The 23,256-nt window shown below is 49.1% G+C and overlaps 1 protein-coding gene across 1 annotated transcript in view; it reads left to right on the forward strand.

The window, feature by feature from the left end:
- The window catches only part of Foxo3 (forkhead box O3), a 93,810-nt gene extending 74,399 nt beyond the window's left edge, over positions 1–19,411 (forward strand). The window contains 6 exon segments of the mRNA XM_075944691.1: positions 201–466; positions 468–565; positions 568–609; positions 612–661; positions 663–1,636; positions 15,050–19,411. Coding sequence (XP_075800806.1) covers positions 201–466; positions 468–565; positions 568–609; positions 612–661; positions 663–1,601 — 1,395 coding nt within the window. The 3' untranslated portion in view covers positions 1,602–1,636; positions 15,050–19,411.
- The last annotated feature ends 3,845 nt before the right edge of the window (positions 19,412–23,256 follow it).

Consider the following 23,256-nt stretch of genomic DNA (forward strand, 5'->3'; position numbering starts at 1 on the left):
GTTAAACCTGACGACCTAAGTGCTCACGTGGAGGAAGGAAAGAACATGCTCCACAGGTGTCCTCTGATGTCTGCGCACATACGTGATGCCCTCCTATTCCCCCCAAAATGATGGTTTTTTAAAGAATCTTTTTTTTGGATGTCTGTTTTGGACTGAACCATCCTGGCTCACACTTTGTGTTTTGCCTTCTCTCTCTACAGAACTCTATCCGGCACAACCTGTCACTGCACAGCCGATTCATGCGAGTTCAGAATGAGGGGACCGGCAAGAGCTCCTGGTGGATCATCAACCCTGATGGGGGGAAGAGTGGGAAGGCCCCCCGCCGACGGGCTGTCTCTATGGACAACAGCAACAAGTACACCAAGAGCCGTGGCCGAGCAGCCAAGAAGAAGGCAGCCCTGCAGGCTGCCCCAGAGTCAACAGACGACAGCCCTTCCCAGCTCTCCAAGTGGCCCGGCAGCCCCACATCCCGCAGCAGCGACGAGCTGGACGCGTGGACAGACTTCCGCTCACGAACCAATTCGAACGCCAGCACAGTTAGTGGCCGCCTGTCGCCCATCCTGGCAAGCACAGAGTTGGATGATGTCCAGGACGACGATGCTCCACTCTCCCCCATGCTCTACAGCAACTCTGCCAGCCTGTCACCCTCTGTGAGCAAGCCGTGTACTGTGGAGCTCCCGCGGCTGACTGACATGGCAGGCACCATGAATCTGAACGATGGGCTGGCTGACAACCTCATGGATGACCTGCTCGATAACATCGCGCTCCCACCGTCCCAGCAGTCACCTCCTGGGGGGCTTATGCAGCGGAGCTCCAGCTTCCCGTACACCGCTAAGAGCTCTGGCCTAGGTTCCCCCACCAGCTCCTTCAACAGCACCGTGTTCGGGCCCTCGTCTCTGAACTCCTTGCGCCAGTCACCCATGCAGACCATCCAAGAGAACAAGGCAGCCACCTTTTCTTCCATGTCACACTATGGCAACCAGACACTCCAAGACCTGCTCACTTCGGACTCACTCAGCCACAGCGATGTCATGATGACCCAGTCAGACCCCTTGATGTCTCAGGCCAGCACTGCTGTGTCTGCCCAGAACGCCCGCCGGAATGTGATGCTTCGCAATGACCCGATGATGTCCTTTGCTGCCCAGCCTACCCAGGGGAGTTTGGTCAATCAGAACTTGCTCCACCACCAGCACCAAACCCAGGGCGCTCTTGGTGGCAGCCGTGCCTTGTCAAGTTCTGTCAGCAACCTGGGCTTGAGTGACTCCAGCAGCCTCGGGTCAGCCAAACACCAGCAGCCGTCTCACGTCAGCCAGTCTATGCAAACCCTCTCGGACTCTCTCTCAGGCTCCTCACTGTACTCGGCTAATGCAAACCTTCCTGTCATGGGCCATGATAAGTTCCCCAGTGACTTGGACCTGGACATGTTCAATGGGAGCTTGGAATGTGACATGGAGTCCATTATCCGTAGTGAACTCATGGACGCCGATGGGTTGGATTTTAACTTTGACTCCCTCATCTCCACACAGAGCGTTGTTGGTTTGAACGTGGGGAACTTCACTGGTGCTAAGCAGGCCTCATCTCAGAGCTGGGTGCCAGGCTGAAGGATCACTGAGAAAAGGGGAAGTGGGCAAAGCAGGTCAGTGCCCAGTGCCATGCATAAAAGCAGCAGGTGGGGGTGGCAAGGGCAGCTGTGACGTCAGCAGTCTTAACTGCAGGCTAGACAGGGCACACAGCTGTCCTCTGTTAAAGAACAACCGTACAGTCAAAGAGTTCATTCTATATCTTCTGCCTTCAGAGCTCCCTCCCTCTGTGGGTGGAGGGATGAGAGGTCAGGAAGGGAGATGCGTATGTCATAGGTCAAGATGAAACATACCAGTTCAGGGAGTTTCTTAGAAAAACTCCAGTCCAGCTTCAGCGTTTTCTTTTGCGTGATGGTTCTTCATGCCCTAGAAAAGTCATGTTTCACATGACTGCCGATTAACTGTAGGTGTTTGTGGACTCGGCGGCATATGGAGCTGGATCTGTTAGATCAGTCTTCACAGTGCAAGACTTCATTATTGCTCAGAATTAAATCATTTTAAAAAGCAAATTAGGTTGAAAATACATGTTTTTATGCATCTCTGTTTCTGAACCTATACGTGATATCAGGTTCTGGATGACATAGTTGTGGATAGTGGCAACTCTTTTCATTATTTCGGGTTTTTTTTCAGGTTATTTTTATGTTGTTCGCCGTATTTGACACTCACTTAGTTCTCATCAGCATTGACTGTCTACAATTTTTTTTTTTTTTTTTTTTTCGAGACAGGGTTTCTCTGTAGCTTTGGAGCCTGTCCTGGAACTCGCTCTGTAGACCAGGCTGGTCTCGAACTCACAGAGATCCACCTGCCTCTGCCTCCCGAGTGCTGGGATTAAAGGCGTGCGCCACCATCGCCCGGCCTGTCTACAATTTTTAATGTTGTTAACAGAGATACAGCTTACCACAAAGCACATGCTGCAGCGTACACAGATAAGATGTCCCCATGGCTCAGACGGCTTTGATGAGCAGGTGTCTGTCTCTGTTACGCAGCCCACTCACTGCATGGATGCACATGAGAGCGTTCACAGTGTGTCCTTAGGTCACACCTCACAGGGAGGAGTATGACCTTAAATGGCCGTGTCTTAATGCTGTTGTAATAGAAGCAGCAGGCTCTGTGACTAGGAGAAAAGCAGTGGACTTGGGCAGGTGGGACACACCTGCAGTCCCAGCCCTTGGGAAGCAGAGAAGGGCGGAGCGCATTTGAAGCTAGCCCAGGCTGTATCATGAGGCCATGAGGGTCCAGCCCAGTCTACATTGATGGACTTGTTGCTTAGCTCCTGAGCCTCACTCTCCCAGTTTAGACAAGGAAGATAGGGGCCTGCTATTCCACAGGGCTGCTGCCAGAATGGACCGCACAGCAGAGTGTGATTGTGGAACTGCTCCAGGTTGAAGTGTTGTGCTCGGTGCAGGCGGCGAGCATGCTGACTGACAAGTGAGCAGGCAGGGAGCCGCAGGGCCTAATCACTTTGCTCAGGTCATAGAGTTAATCCATAGTCCATAGATCCATAATAGTTCTTAGTGTTTGTAAATGGTTTAAAAAAAAAAAACAAAGGACCGCTAGACTGGGCCAGAGTGTGAATAATGGACAGACTTTCCCGGGAGCTCTTCTCCTGGATTAGGGAGGGGCATCTGGCTCTTTCTGCCAACTGGCTTGTGCCCAGTGTTAAAGGGCTCTGTATCCTCAGCTCCCTGTCTTCTTCTTCTTTTTTTAAATTTCAATCTCAGCAAGCTACTTAGCACCTCCTTCAAATGGTACAAAAGAGAAAAGAAGCTCAAATCCCCAACCCCAGTCTTGTTAACCCTCCTCCCTGGGGCAGGAATTACAAGGGTCTCCCATGGTGAGCTCACTGAAGCCCTCCCCGGGTAGCTGTCAAGGGGGACACGGAGCTTTCTGAGTCTAAAGGGGCTCCGTTTTCCCAGGCACAAGCAGGCTCCTGCTAGAAACCCAGCCATCTGCTAGGGTCATTTAATAGCCTCGAGCCGGTAAGAACACTGCAATGGAAGCTAAGGGGAAGGACACTGCCAGCCCGTGACTGTCAGACCTAAACTGGACTTTAGAAATGTAGATATTCAGATTTTGAAAGAATCAATGGTTTGTCTTCCTTGAAGAAGAATGTGTTTGTGGTTTCTGAAGACATAAAGTTTAATTTGTTCATCATTGTAAGGTTACTTCCTAGCTTACTAGAAAGAGTTTATAAAATGTGTTTTTAGTTTTTGTCTGTTTCCAGTGTAGATTTCCCTTCTAGTTGAATAGCATGCTGTGTGTGTTTATAAACAATTGTCTGAAAGCCGGGCGGTGGTGGCACATGCCTTTAATCCCAGCACTCGGGAGGCAGAGGCAGGTGGATCTCTGTGAGTTCGAGGCCAGCCTGGTCTACAAGAGCTAGTTCCAGGACAGGCTCCAAAGCTACAGAAGACCCTGTCTTGAAAAACAAAAAAAAAAAAAACAACAAAAAAAATTGTCTGAAAATCTGTTAAGGGAGATTTAAATATATAAGGGAGATGAAATTTGATTAGTGATAAATTTCTATTTTGGACACAGCACATTTCATCTTTATACCCCAGTGAGACTTCAAGTTGTTATTTAGCTTTTTAGAACATTTTAAGGAAGGTAGATTTGAGGGTTTTGTTTTGTTTTGTTTCCCTGTTAAAAATAAAGTGAGGGCTGGCAATATGACTTAGCTGGGAGCTGGGCTGGAGCCCCCAGATCCACAGAAGGAGAGAACCACCTCCTGAAAGTTGTTCTATGACTTGCACATGCCCACACCTGCACACATTATTCACTCAGTAATAAAGGCAAGGCTACAACTGTGCACACACCGGTGAGCCCAGCACTGGAGAGGCTAAGGCGAGGAAGATCAAGAGTTTAAAGTCAGCATGGGATGTACATAGCGAGACCCTTTCTAAAAACAGAACAAAACAAACCGTAGGGGGAAAAAAATTGCTCAGTTCTCCTGAAAACATCTATCTTGGGATGTCCATAGGACAAGAGAAGAAATACCCTAAGTGGGGGGTAAAGGGAAAGGACTTGGGGGGAGTCTGCTTTTCTGGTAGAGAATTTCCATCCTGTTTTAGAAAGAATTCTGTCAATCATCAGGAGCATGGTGTGACCCCCAAAAGTACTGGGGGTTGATTTTTGCTTTGTTCTTTAACTTTTAAGTTTGTTTCGACTTTCTTAAAGGTTTCTCTTGAATTTTGGAAGCAGGCCTAAAGGCAGGCTCTCAGCTTCACTTCCCCCACAGTAATCCCAAGCCCCCTTCTTCCTGGCTTGCCTCTACTTTGTTACTTCTCCAGGCTGGTGTGCAGTACGCCCACACCAGGTTACATGGCCCCCGCTGGGCCAATGGAGCAGCTCTGGCCAGGTGACATCTTACTGGAGAACCTCTGTGACAGGAATCTCTGGAGAGCTTGAGCCTCTCATGTAGCATTTGTTTTAGGGCTTGGAGAAAAGCCTTCATCTCCTGAGCGCTCTGCAAAGAAACACAGCTGTGTTCTGAGTGCCGCTCCTGGATGGGTAGAGCGGCCTCTCCCAGGTGCTTGCAGACTTGGCGTATGTACGTGCACAAGAAGGTGGCGTGGGGGCTCTCATCGGAGTCTGACAAGCATCTTCTCCACAAGAAACCTGCTTAAATCTCACCATTGTCTTAAAATCGACTTCCAAATTAACAAGATCTTTTGCTATTCTTCTTCCTTTAGTATTTGGAGACCCCTCTGGGGAGAATTCAGAATGTAGTTTTATATGTAAACTACTTTGTGATTAAAAAACTGGAAAACATCCACTAGGGGAAGCTAGATAGAGATGGGAGGAATTGCTCCCTTTCCTGTCGTTAGCTACGCGAGTGATAAGTCTGAGGATACTGGTTTTCTGTCTGTCAATGGGAAACAGAATCGGAGCCTTTTAAATGTGTGTAACATGCGTGGCTTAAACTTGAAACCTAACCAGTCTGTAAAGCAGTCCCGCAGGGATGAACAGTGAGGGAGGGGCAGAACTGGAAAGATCTGGCAGTAGACGTGTGTAGAATTAGAACTTAGGATTGATGTTTAGACTGCTTGCCCAAAGAGGCAAATCTGTGATGCCAGTTTGACTAATGTTTGATTATTGTATTTCTATCGTATCTTTAAAGTTTATGTTGGGAGATAATTCTAACAAAATACAGGTAATAGTGGCTATCAATGTTACATCTTTCTTGATATTGATCACTTCATTTGAGGGAATGTGAACACAGATTGTACTGTACTGTGTGGAGAATGAACCCTGCTGTCCCCTGTGGTTACAGCAACCCCAGCACACAGAGTTCTGCCTCTCGGTTTTCTAAAAAGCTGCTCTGTCATCCATGGTGAGACCAAACTGGCTCCTTTTTTTTTTTTCTTCTTCTTGTTTTGGTTTGCTTTTTTTGTTTTGTTTTTGTTTTGTTTTGAGAGAGGGTTTCTCTGTGTAGCCCTTGGCTGTCCTGGAACTTGCTCTGTAGATCAGGTTGGTCTGGTAACTCGGGATCCACCTGCTTCTCCTCCTGGAGTGCTGGGACTACAGGCTTGAGCCACCATCCGGCTCTGACTGGATCTTTTTAGTGTTGATGACAGTAAAGGAAAGTCGATAAAACATTTCCTAAGTTTCCTCAGTATCTTGACTCAAATCTTTTTTCCTTGAGAACCAGACCCCCTACCCCAGGTGTTTGTGATAGTCAGCAGCTCTCTGAATGACGGGGAACTTTCCTGGGCACCTAGCGAGCACTTTGCAGCCCTGCAGTGTGGCCGGCCCCATGAGGGTGGAAATGCTCAACAGCCGGGATTCAGTGAATGATGGAGGGAGGTGGCAGTGGCAGCAAGTGTTTGCCCTGTTATAGGAGTGCCTTCCCTGGGAATCTGAGCCACAGACCCATGTAGAATGACTGCCTTACCATGCTGGAGTTTCTCCATCACCCTGCAGACGATTCCATTGTTACATATTTTCCACTTATTCTCCTGTGAGCATAAAAATAAAGGCTCTATTTCTACGGGTGCTCCGTGCAGATAGGTCAAAGTGCAGGCCCAGCCCAGGGGCTGGCTTTTCCTTTCCTGAGTGCTTGGTTTCTAGGCCAGTTTCTCGGATTGGACCTGAGCACCCACTGTAGTGCATCGTCGTCGTCGTCCCCCCCCCCCTCCGTTCTGAGGGGAGCTGTGGGTTTCAACACCTCTCTGCAGCTCATGCAGGCTTGAGGTCATGGCAGAGAGGCCGGCCTTCGCAGGTGGCTGCGTTTTCAATGGCTATGCAGCATCCCATCTCACCAGGCTTACTTAGACAGTGGGGCAAGCGTTTATACTTCTGTACAGAGCTAGTTTTTGTAAAAGCTAATTTGTGGGATACTGTGTTTTGTCATTTTGTTAAGAAGTTATTTGATGTTTATTGTGATTTTAAGTGATCCCGTAATTTCTCAGACTGTAGGAAGCAACTGAGCCAGTCTTTCTTACGCTGCTGGTAAAACACAGCTGTCTTCCTCTACAGCTAAAGCTAGTTTAGGTTTGGTGAGACTTGTTTTCTGGAGCTGAGCCTTCCAAGTCCGCTTGCCCCTTTGGGGCCACACGTTAGAGAGGCTGCTGTTTGCCAGGTTTCAGCTCTTCCCTTCTCATTAGCATCTCCGAAGGAGGGCCCCACCTTTCCCTGGGCTGCTGTGGGTCTTCAGTGGAGCCAGGACCAGGCCACTTGGGAAAAGCCTTGGCTTCCTTTGCTCAGAAGCCAGAGCCTCCACCTGAACTAGTCCACAACTTGTCGGGAACCTGGATCTCCCATCCTCATTCTCCCTGTCAGGCATCTCTGACCACTAGGGATGCAGAGGTACTCCCAGCCTGCTGGGGCATTTGTGAAAGCAGGAAGGAATGTTCAGATGGGCAGATGCCCACACTGGTCTGGCCTCTAAAAGCTGGTAGGTACCGGTTGGGCACCACATGGGGTAGGGGTCAGAAAATCAGTCACTGCAAGTCTCTGCTGGGTGACCATCTGAGAGGCAAGGCTGTCTTCTAGGCTGTTCCAGGTCTCGGGGACCTGGACTGCGTGAATCTATCTGGTCTGCTTTTATTTCCTTCTCTCCCAGTAAGAGATGTGGCCCTTACTCCGTGGTTCTAGATTTTCTGTTTGCTTAGTGACCTTTAAGCCCATGGTGTTCGTTTGTTAAAGGGTGAGACTCTTTGGTCATGAAGTCGCATGGTAATTGCAGTGTTTCCAAAGGACAGGCTCTACTTGTCAGTCTTGATTTGATTGAAGGTTTGTGTGCCACCTTGTCCCCTCTTTCTCTCCTCCCTTTTCTCCTATGCTAGTCTTCCACCCTCTTCTCTCTGGTGAAAGCAGTCCAGGCCTTGTTTTCTTTTTTCAGAGAAATATTTGTATCCCTGTGGAATGTTTGATTTAGTTCCTTAGGGAAGTTAATAGCCGAGGAGACCCCAGCCAGATGCTTTCTTAGACTTTTTATGTTCAAAGTCAAGATCCTTACCCTTTCTGTTGGTCCTCCAATTGTAAACATGGCCCAATAGCTCAATGGAACATCTGTGGATCATTTGTATGTTCAGGAAATGATCAGAAAGCCAAGTTATAAATAATCAAAAGTGTGGCGATGAACCTGTTAGAAGGTGGAGCTTAAACGCTGCCTGCCGCCGGGTGCCTCAACCAAAGCACACCTTGCCAGGGGCAGCTGAGTTCCCGTCAGGTTGCCCTGTGTGGTGCAGGTGGACAGTGTGGTGCCCTGAGATGAGGACGTGAGTTCAAGACTCGCCTCCTGCTGGAATCAGCACACCTGGCCCGGCTGCCAACCTGTCTCCTGCAGACTTGGCATCAGCTCCCTTCTTTCTGCTCCCTCTTGGTTTCCCTCCTCTGCTGGTTCATGGCCACTGTCCGTGTCACCTGCAAGTCCTGGTCGAACCTGGCAGGTGGATGTATAGTTTGAATTGTGCGGAAACTGGTTTGTTGTTGCTTATGTCTGACATAGGAAGAGGCCTTTGGTGAACCCTGTCTTCTGTGCCTGGCACCTGGACCCTCAGGAAATCTCGAGCACCCCCAACCTGGATACTGCCGAAATTCACCCCACCTCACCCCAGGTTCACACCCGGTGGAGGTCAATGCGACTCTTCAAGTCGTGGTTTATGTCTGTAAGCATTTCTTCGGGGCTCCGGTTCCTTCTGTAAATGGTGGATCTCTTCATTGTGACAGCAGCTTCAGACAGAGTAGCGAGACTCTTTATGTAGGGATTTAAGGGCTTTCTATGGTGGGGGATACAGAAACATTACATAGTTGAGAATCCATTGAATGTTAAAATATGCCTTCAACTTTACCTTAGAAGAAACAGGAATTTTAGAAGCTTCATAAAAACCCTCCTCCCCAGGAAGCATTACAAATCTTAGATTCTGTTCTCCAAGCAGTAGATTCTGCCTGCGTGCCAGCGAGCCTCGCTCTTGGCCTGTCTGAAGAGGTCCCAGAAGCAGCAGAGCCAGAGGACACTGGGGGGCAGTGGGCAGGAAGGAAGGGCCGCTCCAGCTTACTCAGAAGCTTTCCAGGCTGCTTGGGACATCGGGACAATTTATTCCACTCACAGGAGTTGCTGCTGCTTGAGGGCAAATACTGTGTCTGAGATGGCGCTCTTAAAATAGCAGGTGTTCCCTGGCGCTTGAGTCATTGTAAAGACTGTGGCCCACTTTCAAGGAATTCAGTGTATTGGGAGCTGGGAGTGTGGGGAGGCTTTCTGGACACTGGATACTGAAGTGCCAGATGCCAGGCAGAGCGCTGAAACGGCAAGCATCTGGGGAAGGCACAGTGCAGCCGGCTGGTGATTCACCTAGGTGGGAGGAGAGCAGGCTGGGCCAAGTGTCCCCCAGGTGACTGGCAGGTGAGTGTGTGGCCTATCTCAGCACACTGGTGGAAGGCGTGGAAGATGGTGAGCTTGATCCCACAGGTCTTTGCCAGTGAAACTTTGGGGTATTATAGTTGAGAGTAATCAGCCACAATCAGAAGAGGATCTTAACCGCCACCCCCACCCCCAAAAAAGTGGTTCTTTTTGTCTGGTTGGTTTGGGTTTTGGGTTTTTTTGATTGGTTGATTTGGGGTTTTTTGTTTGTTTGGTTGGTTGCTTCTTCGTTTTGTTTTCTGAGACAGGATCTTGTTATGTAGCCCTGGATGGCCTGGAACTTGCTTTGTAGACCAGGCTGGCTTTGAACTCACCATAATCTGTATTCCACTCTCTCCCTAGTGTTGGGATTAAAGGCACGTGTCACCTTGGCAAAAGTGGTTCTTTTGAAAAAATCGAATCCCAAACTTTGCATATTCTATGAGTCAGAAGACTCCAGAGCATTCAGGAGAGCATGGAGTTTCTCACCTTCCTTCAAGGCGGCGACAGGCTGTTGTCTGCTGTCCTCAGCCATCAGTAATCCTTGGCGCCATTTTTGTCCTCAGCTGTGAAGTTCCAAGATTGTTCCTTCTCTTGGTCTCCCTGCATTTTGTCAGCACAGCACAAAGGCTGGCCAAGAGGGCAGACAGAGAAGTCCAGGCGTCAAAATGTCCTGAAAACAAAAGGCTCTTGAGGATGCTGTCTCCAGCCCTCCAGCCAGGCCTTGGAGGCTTTCCCTGACACCTGAGAGGCTTCAGCATGCTCCTGAGGAGACAGCAGTCCCGGCCCAGCCCCGCATGTCACAGGGCTCACCCGCTTTTCTGCAAGCTGAGCTTTTCGTTTTTAAGTAATGTGTGTAGGTTGCTGCCTGTCCACGCTACCCCAAGTGTTATCTCCTCCCTGTTTACTCATCTGGTAGGAAGAGCTCGTGTTAGCCGATGGAGGGGCCGCAACCCAGTTCAGCCACCTGTCTGCAATAACCAGTTAAAGTAGACAAGAGTAAGAAGCAGAAAGGGAGATTTATTTTCCATGGCCATGTTGGGCAGAGGGACCCAGGACTGGCATGGGGAATCATGGCCTGTGGCGGCAGGGTTCAAATAGGAAGAGGTGCTTTGCTGGGCAGCCGAGGTAACAGTGCTCCCTGCCCACCACTGGCTCACTGCCAAGTGTCTCCTGCCAGGTCATCTGGCTAGTTGTAAATTTTTCTCCTGGATCGAAGTTCCTCCCCTGACCAACCTCAGTGACATCGGCCTTCCTCTCCTGCAGGAGCTTCCCTGGAGAGATGGTTATTTCTTGGGGACCATTCTTTAGGTAGAGCACAAACCTCTCTTTAGAGCACAGTCATTCCTCCAGACGGGTTGGTTACACAGAGTTCAGGTTTCCTGCTGGAAGGCTTTGCCACCAAATAGAAACTTGCCTTCCAGTGTGATTAGAAGTTCCTTACCTGTCTGTCCCTCATAAAGTCTCCAGTGCCTACCACTGCTCCAAACCACGGTTGCCTAGGTGGGTTTTATTCAGATGGCTCCTCCCCACCCCCTCCCTGGACAACACTGTGTAGCCAGCCGTAGGCCCAGCAGCAGATGTGCATAGGCAAAGTACTGATGCCACCACCTACTTTTAGACCCCCTCACCTGTTCCAACCTAGAAGGAAAAGAAAAATCAGCAAGGTTCCCTCTTCCCTGTGGTACACAAGTTTACCTTTGCAGAGGACGTCTCGGATGTTTCAAAGGGGCGCAGCATTTCAGTGTGGCCACAGGCGTCTGCAACTCTAGGCTTTGGGAGGTGGGGACGGGAGCCTAAGTTCAAGGCCAGCCCGGGCTACGAGATATGGCTGCCTCACTTACAACTCACAAAAATGGGCTAGAGAGATGGCTCAGTGGCTAAGAATGGTGACTGCTCTTCCAGAGGACCCAGGATCAATTCTCAGCACCCACTGAGTATCTCACAACTGTCTGTAGCTCCAGTTTCAGGAGATCTGATGCCCTCACACAGACATACATGCACGCTAAATACCAATGTACATAAAATAAAAATAAATCTTTTTTTTTTTTAACTCAGCTAGACAGTGGTAGGGCACACCCAGCACTCGGGAAGCAGAGGCAGGCAGATCTTTATGAGTTCAAAGCCAGCCTCGACAAGAGCAAGTTCCAGGACAGGCTCCAAAGTTACACAGAGAAACCGTCTACAAACAAACAGACAGACAAACAAAAAGGTTCACAAAAGTGGTTTGCCTAGGGTGGCCAGCATGGAAGGCTTGGTTGAGTGTCGCAGGTCACTGATGAGTGGAACAGGCAGGCATTTCTTTGTTTTGTGCTCCAGCAAAAATACCGAAGCTTGGAAACCCACAGCTGTTCCCTGAACTGTGAGTGCCTGCTCTGTCCATCAAAGGATCCCGGCCTTCTCTGTCCTGAGTGTTCCATCCTTGGCCCCCAGCTAAGCATGAGGGTCCCAGTGCTTCCAAGCAGACATTCTTCCAGACAGTTTAGAATTCTTGCCAGGAGATGGTTGCTAGCTAGCCTTCATGGGTTTGTGGACATGAGAGTCTGTCTCATCCAACTCTCCTTTCCCTCATGGCGTATTTGGTTATTGGGGTCTTCCTTTCCTCTCTGCCAATAGGATAAAAAGGCTGCCAGCAAATGCAGGCTTGTCAGGGTGGAGTCGGCTGTGGGAGGACAATTACGCTCCGTGCCCAAATTCAAGTTGATTGGTGGTTCTGTTTGGTGTCATCTTGGAGGCATCTCCCTTTCTTAGAACATCGTGTGGCGTGTTGGTGATGATTCGGCGAACCCTGTCTTCCCTGTGGAGGCCAGGATCACAGAGGGACTACCTCTCAGCAGACACTTTAGAGTGCCCCGCTTCAGGCGTTTCTGACTTGCTAACTGGCGTGTTGCTTAGAAACTGCTGAGTAATGGCTGTAAAGTTTCTCAGCTGTCTGCTTCCTTCTCCAGTCTGAGTTTGTTTTTTAGCTACAGGGGCATCAACACGTACACAAGCCCCAAAGCTAGCTAAATCAGCGGAAACTCCCACCAATCCAATCCAGGCGTGGTTGAACCCCCAGTTAGCGGTGGTCCTGTCACTTTGCCCCCTTCCTTTTCAGTTCCTCTTTGATGGACAAGTGCCAACAGTGAGCTGCAGAAGCTGTTCTGACATTCAAGTGCCCATCTCCTTAGGATTCCTTTGTTCTCCTGAGTCCTCAAGGCCTTCCCTGTTGGGATGGTTGTGTTTCTCTTCGGCATGTGTCTGGTTCTTTTGCACTGTTTTCCCTCTACCACAGAAAAGAAAAGCTAAACAGAGCCGTGGCCTCCCAGAGGGGTGTAGTGAGGGTTTTTTGTGAGCCGTGCCCTCTGTAGGAGCTGTCTCTGGCCCTCCTGGCTCCGCCCACAGACACCAAGGCAGCTTCCTGCATAGACCTCCCCAGGAGGCCTTGCTTGAGACCCTGGAGGGAACTCCAGCACATAGTGTCACAGGTGGCCCCGCCCCTTCTGCAGAAAGGGGAGAGTGGTGATTAGTGCCTCTTCTTCTTAATGATGACATTCCCAGAGGATGCTGGGCCTTTGCGGAGGGAGGGGCTGGGGGCGATGGCTGTGACTCTGTACTGCTATGGTGTGGCTCGTGTCCTAGTTTCAGGGCCCATGGCCAGTCCTAACTAGATGATGACATACTGGGTGCTTAGGTACACTCTGGGTGCTTCCTCCCAAGTTGTTCAGGCCATGTGCTCTGCCTCTGTTCTTGGGGAATGAAATATGTCATCTTCCCATCATGCACTAGTTTTCACAGCAGAATAATTAACACCAAGGGGGACCAGGGAGGGGTCTGAATTAGGTAATACTCTGCCACTTGTCCCCAGGCACTTACAGAAAGTCAGGATTGGGACTTGGGGAACTTAGTCCCCCGATGATTAGTGTCATAGTGATGTTAGACTGTGATTCTTAGCTCGCATTGCAAAGGGAAATGCCTGATCCTTTTCAAAGGACTCATCTGTGTGTTCGTCCTGGATCCCGCCTTCGGGAGCCACGCAGAGGACATGGAACAGTGTCTCTACCTGGCCATGGTCCTCGCGGACAATGGGTCTGGGGTTTATTTTAGATTTTCATCCCTCGGGACCTAACAGACCATTATTTTATAGGCCAAAGTAAAAGTGTCCAGTGGCTTCACAAAGCAGAATACTGCCAGAAAAAGTCCTCGGCCAAACCAGGCTCCACAGAAAGACGGGAATCTTTTCCTCAGTTACTGTCTTTGCCTCTGACAAAAACATCCTTCCTTCTGCTCCTCAGAGCTGTCACCAGGGAAAATATGATGAGGGTGCTCAGTCCAGCAGAGGAAGATTGTCCTAGCGACAGTCCCGAAAGGGCTGAAGCCACGGAGCTGTCCCACAGGGGGGGAGGGGTGGATACCCCGCCCTGTGTGACAGTTTATGGGATTCTCTTACTCAGTCACGTGCCTGCTGGGAAGATGGCTGAGTACGGAGCTGTGGTGCCAAGTTTCTACTGCCGTGTCCTGCTCTGCTTCCCAGGACAACCAGCAGTGTCTCCACGGACAAGAGAATTTTCTGTTGTCTGAGGCCTGTCATGTTGATTTCCTTTAACTTCATCTCTGAGGATCCTTTTTTCTTTTTTTTTTTAAGATTTATTTATTTTTATTGTATGTGTTAGGAGTGTTGGCATACATGTGTGGTTTATCACATGCGTGGTTCCAGAAGAGGGCATCTGAGCCTCTGGAACTGGAATTACAGGCAGTTGTGAGCTGCCATGTGGGTGCTGAGAAGTGAGCCCCAGTCCTTCTGAAGAGCAACCAGTGCTCTTAATTGGGTTCCTTGGACTCCGGTGCTCTGGGAAGACCTCCACTGATGAGTGTGGAGACAGAATAATAACAAGATATTCTGTGGGAGGCCAGGCGGTGGTGGCGCACACCATTAATCATGGTACTTAGGAGGCAGAAGCAAGCGGATCTTTTTGAGTTCGAGGCCAACCTGGCCTACAAAGCAAGTTTCAGGACAGCCAGGGCCACACAAAGAAACCCTGTCTTGAGGGGGAAGAAAAATGGTGTTCTGTGGGAATTTGTTTTTGTACATGTTGTTGTTGTTTCGAAAAAGTTTGAAAGTCTAATCCAGAGCTGTTACACAGAGAAACCCTGTCTTGGGAAAACAAACAAACAAAAACAAAAAAAGTAGAATTCCTAAGATAGCTCACTTGGCATGACTTGGTCCTCCACCATGGGATCTCCCTAAGCCATGGCTGCCAAGTAAGATGAGTTCACCCCTGGGCTGATCAGGAGAACCGCAGAAGTACTGCCGTGTGCTCGGGGTGACCAGCTTGCTCGTCCAAAACCTAGACCAGAGCCCCATCCACACCGTGGCTGCCCCTAACTTTAACAAGACCCACGAAAAACACCCCTGTGTACCTTTGTTGGGGTCATTCCAGAGTACAAGATATTAGCTCCTTTGGGCTTGTTAGCCTTAGGATGCTGTGATAAGAACTAAGGTAAGTGCTGATCTCGATTTCAGACCTGGGAGGCTTAGCCTGGGCTCTGCGCTCAGGCGGGCAGGGGGGTGATGCAGCACCCCGCAGCTTGCTTCCTGTCAGTTTCAGAACACCCTTAAGAACACTGGCTTTCTTTTCTCTTCCAGACCCTCACACTGACAGAAGACCTACAGAGAAAAACCCTTTGCCAAATCTGCTCCCAGCAAGTGGACAGTGATACCGTTTACAGCTTGACACCTTCGTGAATCCCACGCCATTTTCCCAACCCAGCAGAGACTGTTAGCAGCCCTGGCCCTGGGTGAAGCCCTTACCCGTGGAACAGAACTCTATAATGTATGCAAAATCTAACTCTTGAGTGACCTGCCAGCGAGGACAGCACCCTTCAGCACCCCCCGTTTTCCTTCCGAGCTCAGCGGGTGCCCCAAAGGCCATTCTCCAGTGCTCCACTGTCATGGTGGTTTCTGGGATAGGTTAAGCTTTGTTTTGTGTTGGTTTCCCTTGGACCCTCTGAGTTTTTTACACATGGTAACTTGCAGTATTTTTCTGTTGAGAAGGCTAACCGCCCCTCCCCTAGCACACTTAAAAGCAGAAAAGCGCCAGAACCAGTTCTCAGGCTGGTTTGGAGCATCACAAGCTTTTGAGCCCGCGGAACTCCACAAACCTAACACATTACATAAACTAAAGGGGGTTTTCTTTTTCCTTTTTTGTTTGGTAGAAAATTATCTTTTTTTAAAAAAAAAAAACTGAACAATGGCACAATTGTTTCCTCTGCGCACCCGTCCAGAACTGAACTACGCGTAGGCAAAGCAAATGGAGTCAGGCATCTGACCCAGGAGTTTCCCGTTCTGAGTCAGGGTGGTCTGTGGACGGGGACCCCGGGGCCCACCTACAGCTGCCTGGTCAGTGTAGAGCTTCTGGTCCCGTCCTTCGCCGCAGCTAATGCAGTAGACAGTGTCTGCTCTTAGGAACCAGGACCTCTTCAGGAAAGTTCAGCTACTGCTCATTGCCAAATGCCACTAGGGGCTTAGTTTCAAGGAGAAGAGAGAAAAGGAATGTGAGCTGGTTTGCTTCATAGAAGGTAGGGGATTACTGATGAGCCATTGGGTGATGCCGTGAGGAACGTACGAAATAGGCAAGCCAAGTCTGCGCCGAGGCAGGCCCGACTTCACTGTTTTTGAAACATGCACATCTTTTGATTACTTTCAGCCTTGCTGTGTAGACTCTGATCTTTCTAGAAGTGTGTGAGTGACAGACAATAGCATACAAGGTGATATATATATATATATAAGCTTAGGTTGTAATTGTACAGGTGACACTTGGAAATACAAGCTAAGGCCATTTAAACTTTTTTTTCCCCAAACTATCTGCTTCTATGGATCTCATTTTTTGTTTTGTTTTCAAAAAGTTATGGTGCTGTATAGGTGCTTTCTGTTTAACCTGCAAAGTGTGAGTGTACTCGTGACACCTTTGGTGGACAGTTGGGGACACCTTTGGTACGTAAGAAACTGGTGTGGTGATGCCCTGGTTAGCACAGCATACACGCACTTCTCCAAAGTGATATACGAAGACTCTTTTCTTGCATAAAAAGCATTAGGCATATAAGTGTATAAATATATTTTATCATGTACAGTACAAAAATGGAACTTTCTGCATGGTGTTAGGAATGTGGGCTAATGTTCCAGCACGGTTTCCCTGCTCGAGTTCTCGCTGTTGCTCGCACTGTGGCAGTGGGCACCAACACAGGCGTACCACCAGTCCCTCGCACTCACCACCAGCCCGCTTGTGCACCTCTGCTTTCTGACTCCCCTGGGGGTGACGTCGGTGGCAGTCACAGCTCCTAGCATAATGAGAGTTCCATTTTGGTATTGTCACACGTCTTTCCTGCCTCGCCTGGATCATCAGGTCTGAGCGATGGCCCTGTTGATTTCAGTCCGCCTTCTCCCGAATCCGGACATTGTCACGCAGTTGTGGCTTTACTAGACCTCTAGCGCATTGCTTTATCCAAGCTGCTCCGCGTTTATAGTCTTCACTTTTAAAGGTGATTTTGAAAATGTGTGTAGTAGTCACGTGGTCTGCTTGCCAGCGGGCCGTACATGCTTATTTCATTCCTTTACAGTGATGTTAGCCACTCCCCGACTCTACAGGAGTCCGCTGTCCACGCAACCTGTGTCATTTCAGGCAGAAGGCTGGTGGCCTCGCTTCCCAGGGTGCTGCTTCCTTGGTGGGGTGCATGGGGGTGGCAGCTGAGGGAGCGGAGAGAGCTCAGGTACAAGGGAGAACCCCAAGTGCTTCCAACAGGAGGGCCCTGAGAATTCTCTCCCGAGCTTAAAGAAGATAGCTGCTGGGCTGTGCAGTTTACAGGCGCTGGGAGTGAGAGAGGCAGCCCTCCAGTGTGTGCCCCTAGTTTGAAGACGCTGAAGTCCTTTTAGACAAGTGGCTTCTCATTTATTTTCTTTCCCAGTGTTCGTTGGATGTCAGGCACCAAGTTTCACAGAATGTCCTAGAAACAGATTGTAAGTTGAAGCAAGGGCAGTGTGAGGCCAGGGTAGGCTCGGCAGATCAGAAAAGCAGAGGCAAAATGCTTGGCTATAATTTACCTTGTAAAATAATACAGACAGAGTCTACACGGGATGTGTGGAGAGCTGAGGCCTGCCAGGCCCAGGACCCTTGCACACCCACCCTCAGGGGCCCCACACCGACAGGCCATGCTCCCCTAAGAAGCCCAATTCTATGGCAGTCAGAATCCACAGAGGTGAAGCCCGGGTCCTCTGCACCTGCTGTGGGAACCCTGCTTTCATTGTCTGCCGAGTGCTCTGCAGAGAATCTGAGCAGATGAGCGCATGAGCTCCCAGGCTGGGCCAGCTGCCGTGATGGCATCCTGATGAGAAATGGCTGTGTGAACCTTCATAGGGAGTCCCGTCCACTGGTGACAGGCAGTAGTAGACAGCGAGGTGCCGACTGTTGAAGACTGAAGCACTCTCGGGCTCCGTGGTTCTCTTTGTCACCAAAGCTAGAGACGAGCATATGCAAGCCCTCTCCATCCTGGCGCTGGGCTCCTTACTGAGTGCATCTGAGGTGGGCTTCCCCTTGTCCTCTGCACGTAATGGCTGCGGAAGCCCACAGGATTTTGTTCCTAAGTCTCCTGCTAATGGAGGACCATACACACAGGGGGAGCACAAAACCTTGTTTTTAGGTTGACGATCAGCATCGTGTGTGCTGCTGTCCCAGCCAGAAGAGAGGACATCTTGGCTCACTCCCCAGGAGAGGCTATGTCCCCACTCAGGTGTGACTTCAACCTACTTCCAAGCCGCGTACATGTTCAAAGTCACAGGGACAGCAACTTTGCCTTCTCCTAAGGAGCACCAGCCGCTGAATGAACAAGCAGCATTTGAGTCTTTTGGAAAAGCCCTTCAAGAGTAAAGCAGAGAGAAAGCAAGCCTTCCACCTGTCCCTTGGACTGAGGGGACACAGAGACAGTTCCTTTTTCTCTCTAAAAAAACCAAAGGTGATACAGAATGGGTTCCCTTTTTCTTGATGTTTCTGGGGGACAACATATGATCAGGCACAATAATGTTCTTTTTTCGATTAAAAGCAGACCTTTTGTAGAAAAGCAATCACGGGTACAGGGGTACAGTGAAGTCAGCTGTGGGAGCGAGGACAGCAGGGGCCCAGGCCATGAGGTGGGAAGGATGTCTTGTGGGATCCTGTCTGTCAAACATGACCTGAGAGCCCGGGTCACTGACAAGAGTGTGTGGCATTTTAACTAAATCCTCAGTGTGTAACAGGCAGATTCGATGAATGAAGCATTTTCTCGTGTTGAGTTTTATGCATTTGTATTTTTCTTTCATGAGTTATGATTACAAGGCCTCTGCCACACTCCAGGAATACTTGTGCAGCTGGTAAAAAAAAAAATGTATGTGTCTGGTCACTTATTTCTCTAAAATTATCTCCTTGCCTGGCAATCAGCCTTGTATACTTGTCCTAGCACATCATGTATGTGGGAAGTGTGCACAGATGTGAAGGAGACTAGAAGAATTGTGGAATGTCTTGTGCATTCGGGCTTCACATGTTTAACTTTTTTTTTTTAAGAAAAAAAAAAGTTGCATGAATGAAAAAATAATTCTGTATACAGTTTCTGTAAAAATGGCTTATCTGTTTTGATTTCTTGCTTCTGCCCCCGCACAAACTAGAATTTAGTGTGGCGTGTGGCCATATTCAAACACCTAAGAAGCAGTTCGTCGTTGGGTTCGAAGCAGCTCATCCTCGCAACGCTACCACTATTGTGCTGCATTCTGAGTCCTGAGGACCTTGTCTCATACATTGCCATGAATTAGCCCTACCGCCTTTCTTCTCAAGGATCAACCAGTTTGATTTGCAAAACCGCCCCTTTCCAGAGATGCTTACTTCCCTGGTGTCTGTAGATATTGCCTGTGTATTCCATTTACAACCATAATCTAGTTTGTAAAAGCAATGGTGACGCATGTAAATAAAGCATTGATGACACTCTACTCCCTGCCCAGCTGTCTCTGTCGTCCTCACTGCCCTGTGGCAGTCTTCCTGTGAGATCACTTTCCAGGCTAGGAGAGGCAGAGACCTGCGAGGCTATTACACTTCTCCATCCCACTTTTGACCTCCACAGAAGCAGACAGTTGAATACAGCACATTTACAGAGTTGTTCGCCCTGGCTAATGGCCGGACTTGGGGTGTGCTGAGTTACGAAGTCCCAGAGAAGCTGTCAAGTGTGACAGGCAGGAGTTAGACTCTGCTTAAAGGAATGACTGAAGAAGTTCTCCTCCCATGAGTCCAGTGAGTAGCCACTGGTCATCATCAGGGCCCTCCTGCACATGGAGGCGAACCTCCAGACTGGTAGCAGAAGAACCAACACAGTCTATGCTCACTCCTGGCTTTGTCAGTGCTGCTGGGAGGAACAGAACATTGCGAGGCTATCCTTAGTTGTCTCTATCTTTTCTTTAATTAATAATGCATGTTATAAAAATTACCGCACTTGGAGAAACCCCCAGGAACTAGTTTAAAGGTCCTAAGATATAGCCTGGTTCATATTTTGGTTTAAGGAGGTGGAAGGTTTGCAAGTTGGGCTCTTGGGGTAAGCCCTGCCTCCGGTCTGTTTCTCTCCTGTTACTGAACCTTTACAAAGGGAAAGAAAGCCCTTGTATCCTCTGGCATCCGAGTGGGGAAGGCATTTTCACCTGACATAGCATCCCTGATTGTGTTCCCAAAAGATGAAAGAGACCTCTAATGGCAGTTGCTACAAGACTTAAGTTCTCAAAGCCAACGAACAGTTAAAATCCCTTCAATGATCACTAAGTTTCTGTGTGGCAGTAGCCAAACCTTGTGACACCCTCAGGAGAGCTCTATGGCCTGGCCCCAGCCTTGCCTGTGATATGCACTAGGTGTGTTGTGTCCCTGCTGTGCCCCCAAATCAGCCAGGGCTGTGTGATAGGTCCTGCTTCCACATCTGATGTAAAAGAAAAGTCCCTATGAATCTGATTCATACTCAGGTGGTCTGGACAAGGCTTTCAGCCATCAAAGGCTCTGTGGACACACACCATCCAAGTCATTCCACAGCTGCAGGTCAGTGGGCCAACAGCAGAGAAAAGTGGCATTTCTAGCCAGTAACCAAACTTGCGAACACAGCCACTCCTGGAAGCAGGAGGAGTAGGGAGGCAGCTTGTGGTGGGGGAGCCGCCCACAGAGCTCTGGGTATCTCTCACCTCAGGGTGGTGGGCATGAGCAGGCTTGGGGTGAAGAGGAAACACTCGTGGGACACGCTCCATTGGAGAGAGCAATGGTCCTGGCCCAGAAGCCCGCACACTTTCAGGACTGGAGGAACAGTTTCTTCTAGATTTCCCTTATCAAGAACAGAAGTTGAGGTCTGAAGAGATGGCTCAGGAGTTAAGAGCACTGGCTGCTCATCCAGGGGAACTGCTTTGAGTCCCAGCACCCACATGGTAATTCCTGTTCCGGGGGTTCTAACACCTGGCCTCTTGAGGTACCGAACATGCATATACATAGTGCACAGACAGGCATGCAGGGAAAGCGTCCATACACAAATAAAAATAACCATTTAAAGAGAATGCAGAAGGGCAATGCTGTCAGCATGAAAACCTGAATACGTTGGTGCATATGAGGTTCTGCCTAGGGGCTGGCATGTGGTAATAGCTCAGCTGTTTCTCCTCGTCCTCTGAAGATTTAGTGCAGGAAGCATGTCCCCATGCTCCTGAAGAGAAGATCCTGGTGCCTTTCTTGGGTTGGCACAGACTCTGTGGTTCATTCATCTGCAGCACCTACTGCGTGCCGGACATCCTGTTTTCCGTAGTAAGATGAGCTAAAGGGGCCAAGCTGAAATGTTCACCCCGGCTGAGTCCCTAAGGGAATAAATCCCACAAGTGATACAGAAGAGGGGGACACAATGGCCTGAGAGCTGGACCAGCCAAGGAAGGACATGGCTGGAAAGACAGACGGCTGGGCTCTCTGACATCAGAACTCAGGCGACAAGGGAAGGTTATGACTGGCTCAGGAGAGAGTGACTAGTGGGCATACTTGGGACTTGGTGTACTCCATGAAACAGGAACTCCAGCGAGAAAAATAGGCTGCCAGAAATTCCAGACCAAGGAGCTCCGCCTCTTCAATAGAGTGGGAGCCAGCAGGGCAGTGACCTGAACAGAGTTGACCTTTAGAAAGGCAGAGAGCCCAGGGTGTACTCTGGTGGAGTCTAGGAGGGTGAAGAAAGGAGAAGCCATAATAACTGGAGAGCTGTTTCAGCATGGCCCCCACAGGACAACTATTCTGTGGTCCATCAGAGTAGTGGAGAAAACTACCTCAGGTCTCAAGTGACTGCAGCATCAATCTCTCATGTCCCTCTTGCTAGCCCAGCTGAACAGCCATGACGGAATAAGTAGACTCAAGGCAAAGGCGGGGAGGGAGGGGGCAAAAAGAGTTTTGCTTTCAATGGTTCTTTTTGAGGAGGGGGTGGCTTGAGACAGGGTTTCTCTATGTAACAGTCCTGGCTGTCCTGGAACTCTGTGGACCAGGCTGGCCTTGAACTCAGAGACCCACGTGCCTCTGCCTCCCAAGTGCTGGAATCAGAGGCACACGCCGCCACCACCGCTTTCAGCCCTGCTTTCGGTAGTGACTTATCCAAGGAGGAGTGTGTCATTACTTGTATGGAGATAGCAGCAAAGGCATGGAGGTGAGCTGGCTTTGACTCCAGGACTGGAGCAGATGTATAAGTGGGTGGAGGGTGCTGGGGACTAGAAGTGAAGACAGTGAGATAACTCCACTGTTTCCGTGCCGTGTGACTGTGACCGCCAGGTGACTGTGTCCTCATAGCCTGGTTTCCTTACCTCCTGCCCACATCTTAGATACCACAGTAAGGAAGCACCTGATCAGAACAAAGGAATATTATACAGCCATTAAAACAACCATGGAAGCTATCCATCTACACAGGAAAATGTTCCTATCAAGTACTCTTAGAAATGTGTGTTTGTAAACCTTACATATTTATATAAGAAAAATAATAGCCAGAATTCAGGTAGTATGTACTAATATAAAACTGGCTGGAGAGAAAAAAAACATGCAAGGTAAAATATAAAAATAGAAATAATTCCTGTCACTTATCCATCTACACCGGAAAATGTTCCTATCAAGTACTCTTAGAAATGTGTGTTTGTAAACCTTACATATTTATATAAGAAAAATAAAATGCAGAATTTAAGTAGTATGTACTAATATAAAACTAGCTGGAGAGAAAAAAATGTAAGGTAAGATATAAAAATAGAAATAATTTCTGTCGCCAGGCCATGGTGGACCATGCCTTTAATCGGGAGGCACTCGGGAGGCAGAGGCAGGTGAATCTCTATGTGTTCAAGGCCAGCCTGGTCTACAAGAGCTAGTTCCAGGACAGGCTTAAAGCTATAGAGAAACCCTGTCTCGAAACTCCTCCCCCCCCCCAGAAAAAAAAAGGAAAGAAAGAAAGACAGAAAAGAAAGAATTCCTGTCCCAGCTTCTCTGTGAGCCATAGCACCTAGTAGGATTCTGCTGTAGTAGTACCATAATTGATTTAAACCAGGCTCCCCCATGGGTAGACATGACACTGGATTGTCCCCAGCTACTCCTGTTCTCAACAGCATTGCAACAAACAATTTTATACATATGTTACATCACACATGTTCCAGGAATCCTGGAGGACTAATGCACAAATGTGAAATTCCTGAGCCAAAAGATATATGGATAGTAATTTTGACAGAAGTTGGCCCAACTACCCTCCAGTGGACCAGCCAGTTCCCAGCACACAGTGAGAATCTGTTTCCTCACCAACTCATAATTTTAGTAT

The sequence above is a fragment of the Microtus pennsylvanicus genome, chromosome 1, assembly GCF_037038515.1.
Source record: "Microtus pennsylvanicus isolate mMicPen1 chromosome 1, mMicPen1.hap1, whole genome shotgun sequence".
In the NCBI taxonomy this organism is placed as follows: Eukaryota; Metazoa; Chordata; class Mammalia; order Rodentia; family Cricetidae; genus Microtus; species Microtus pennsylvanicus.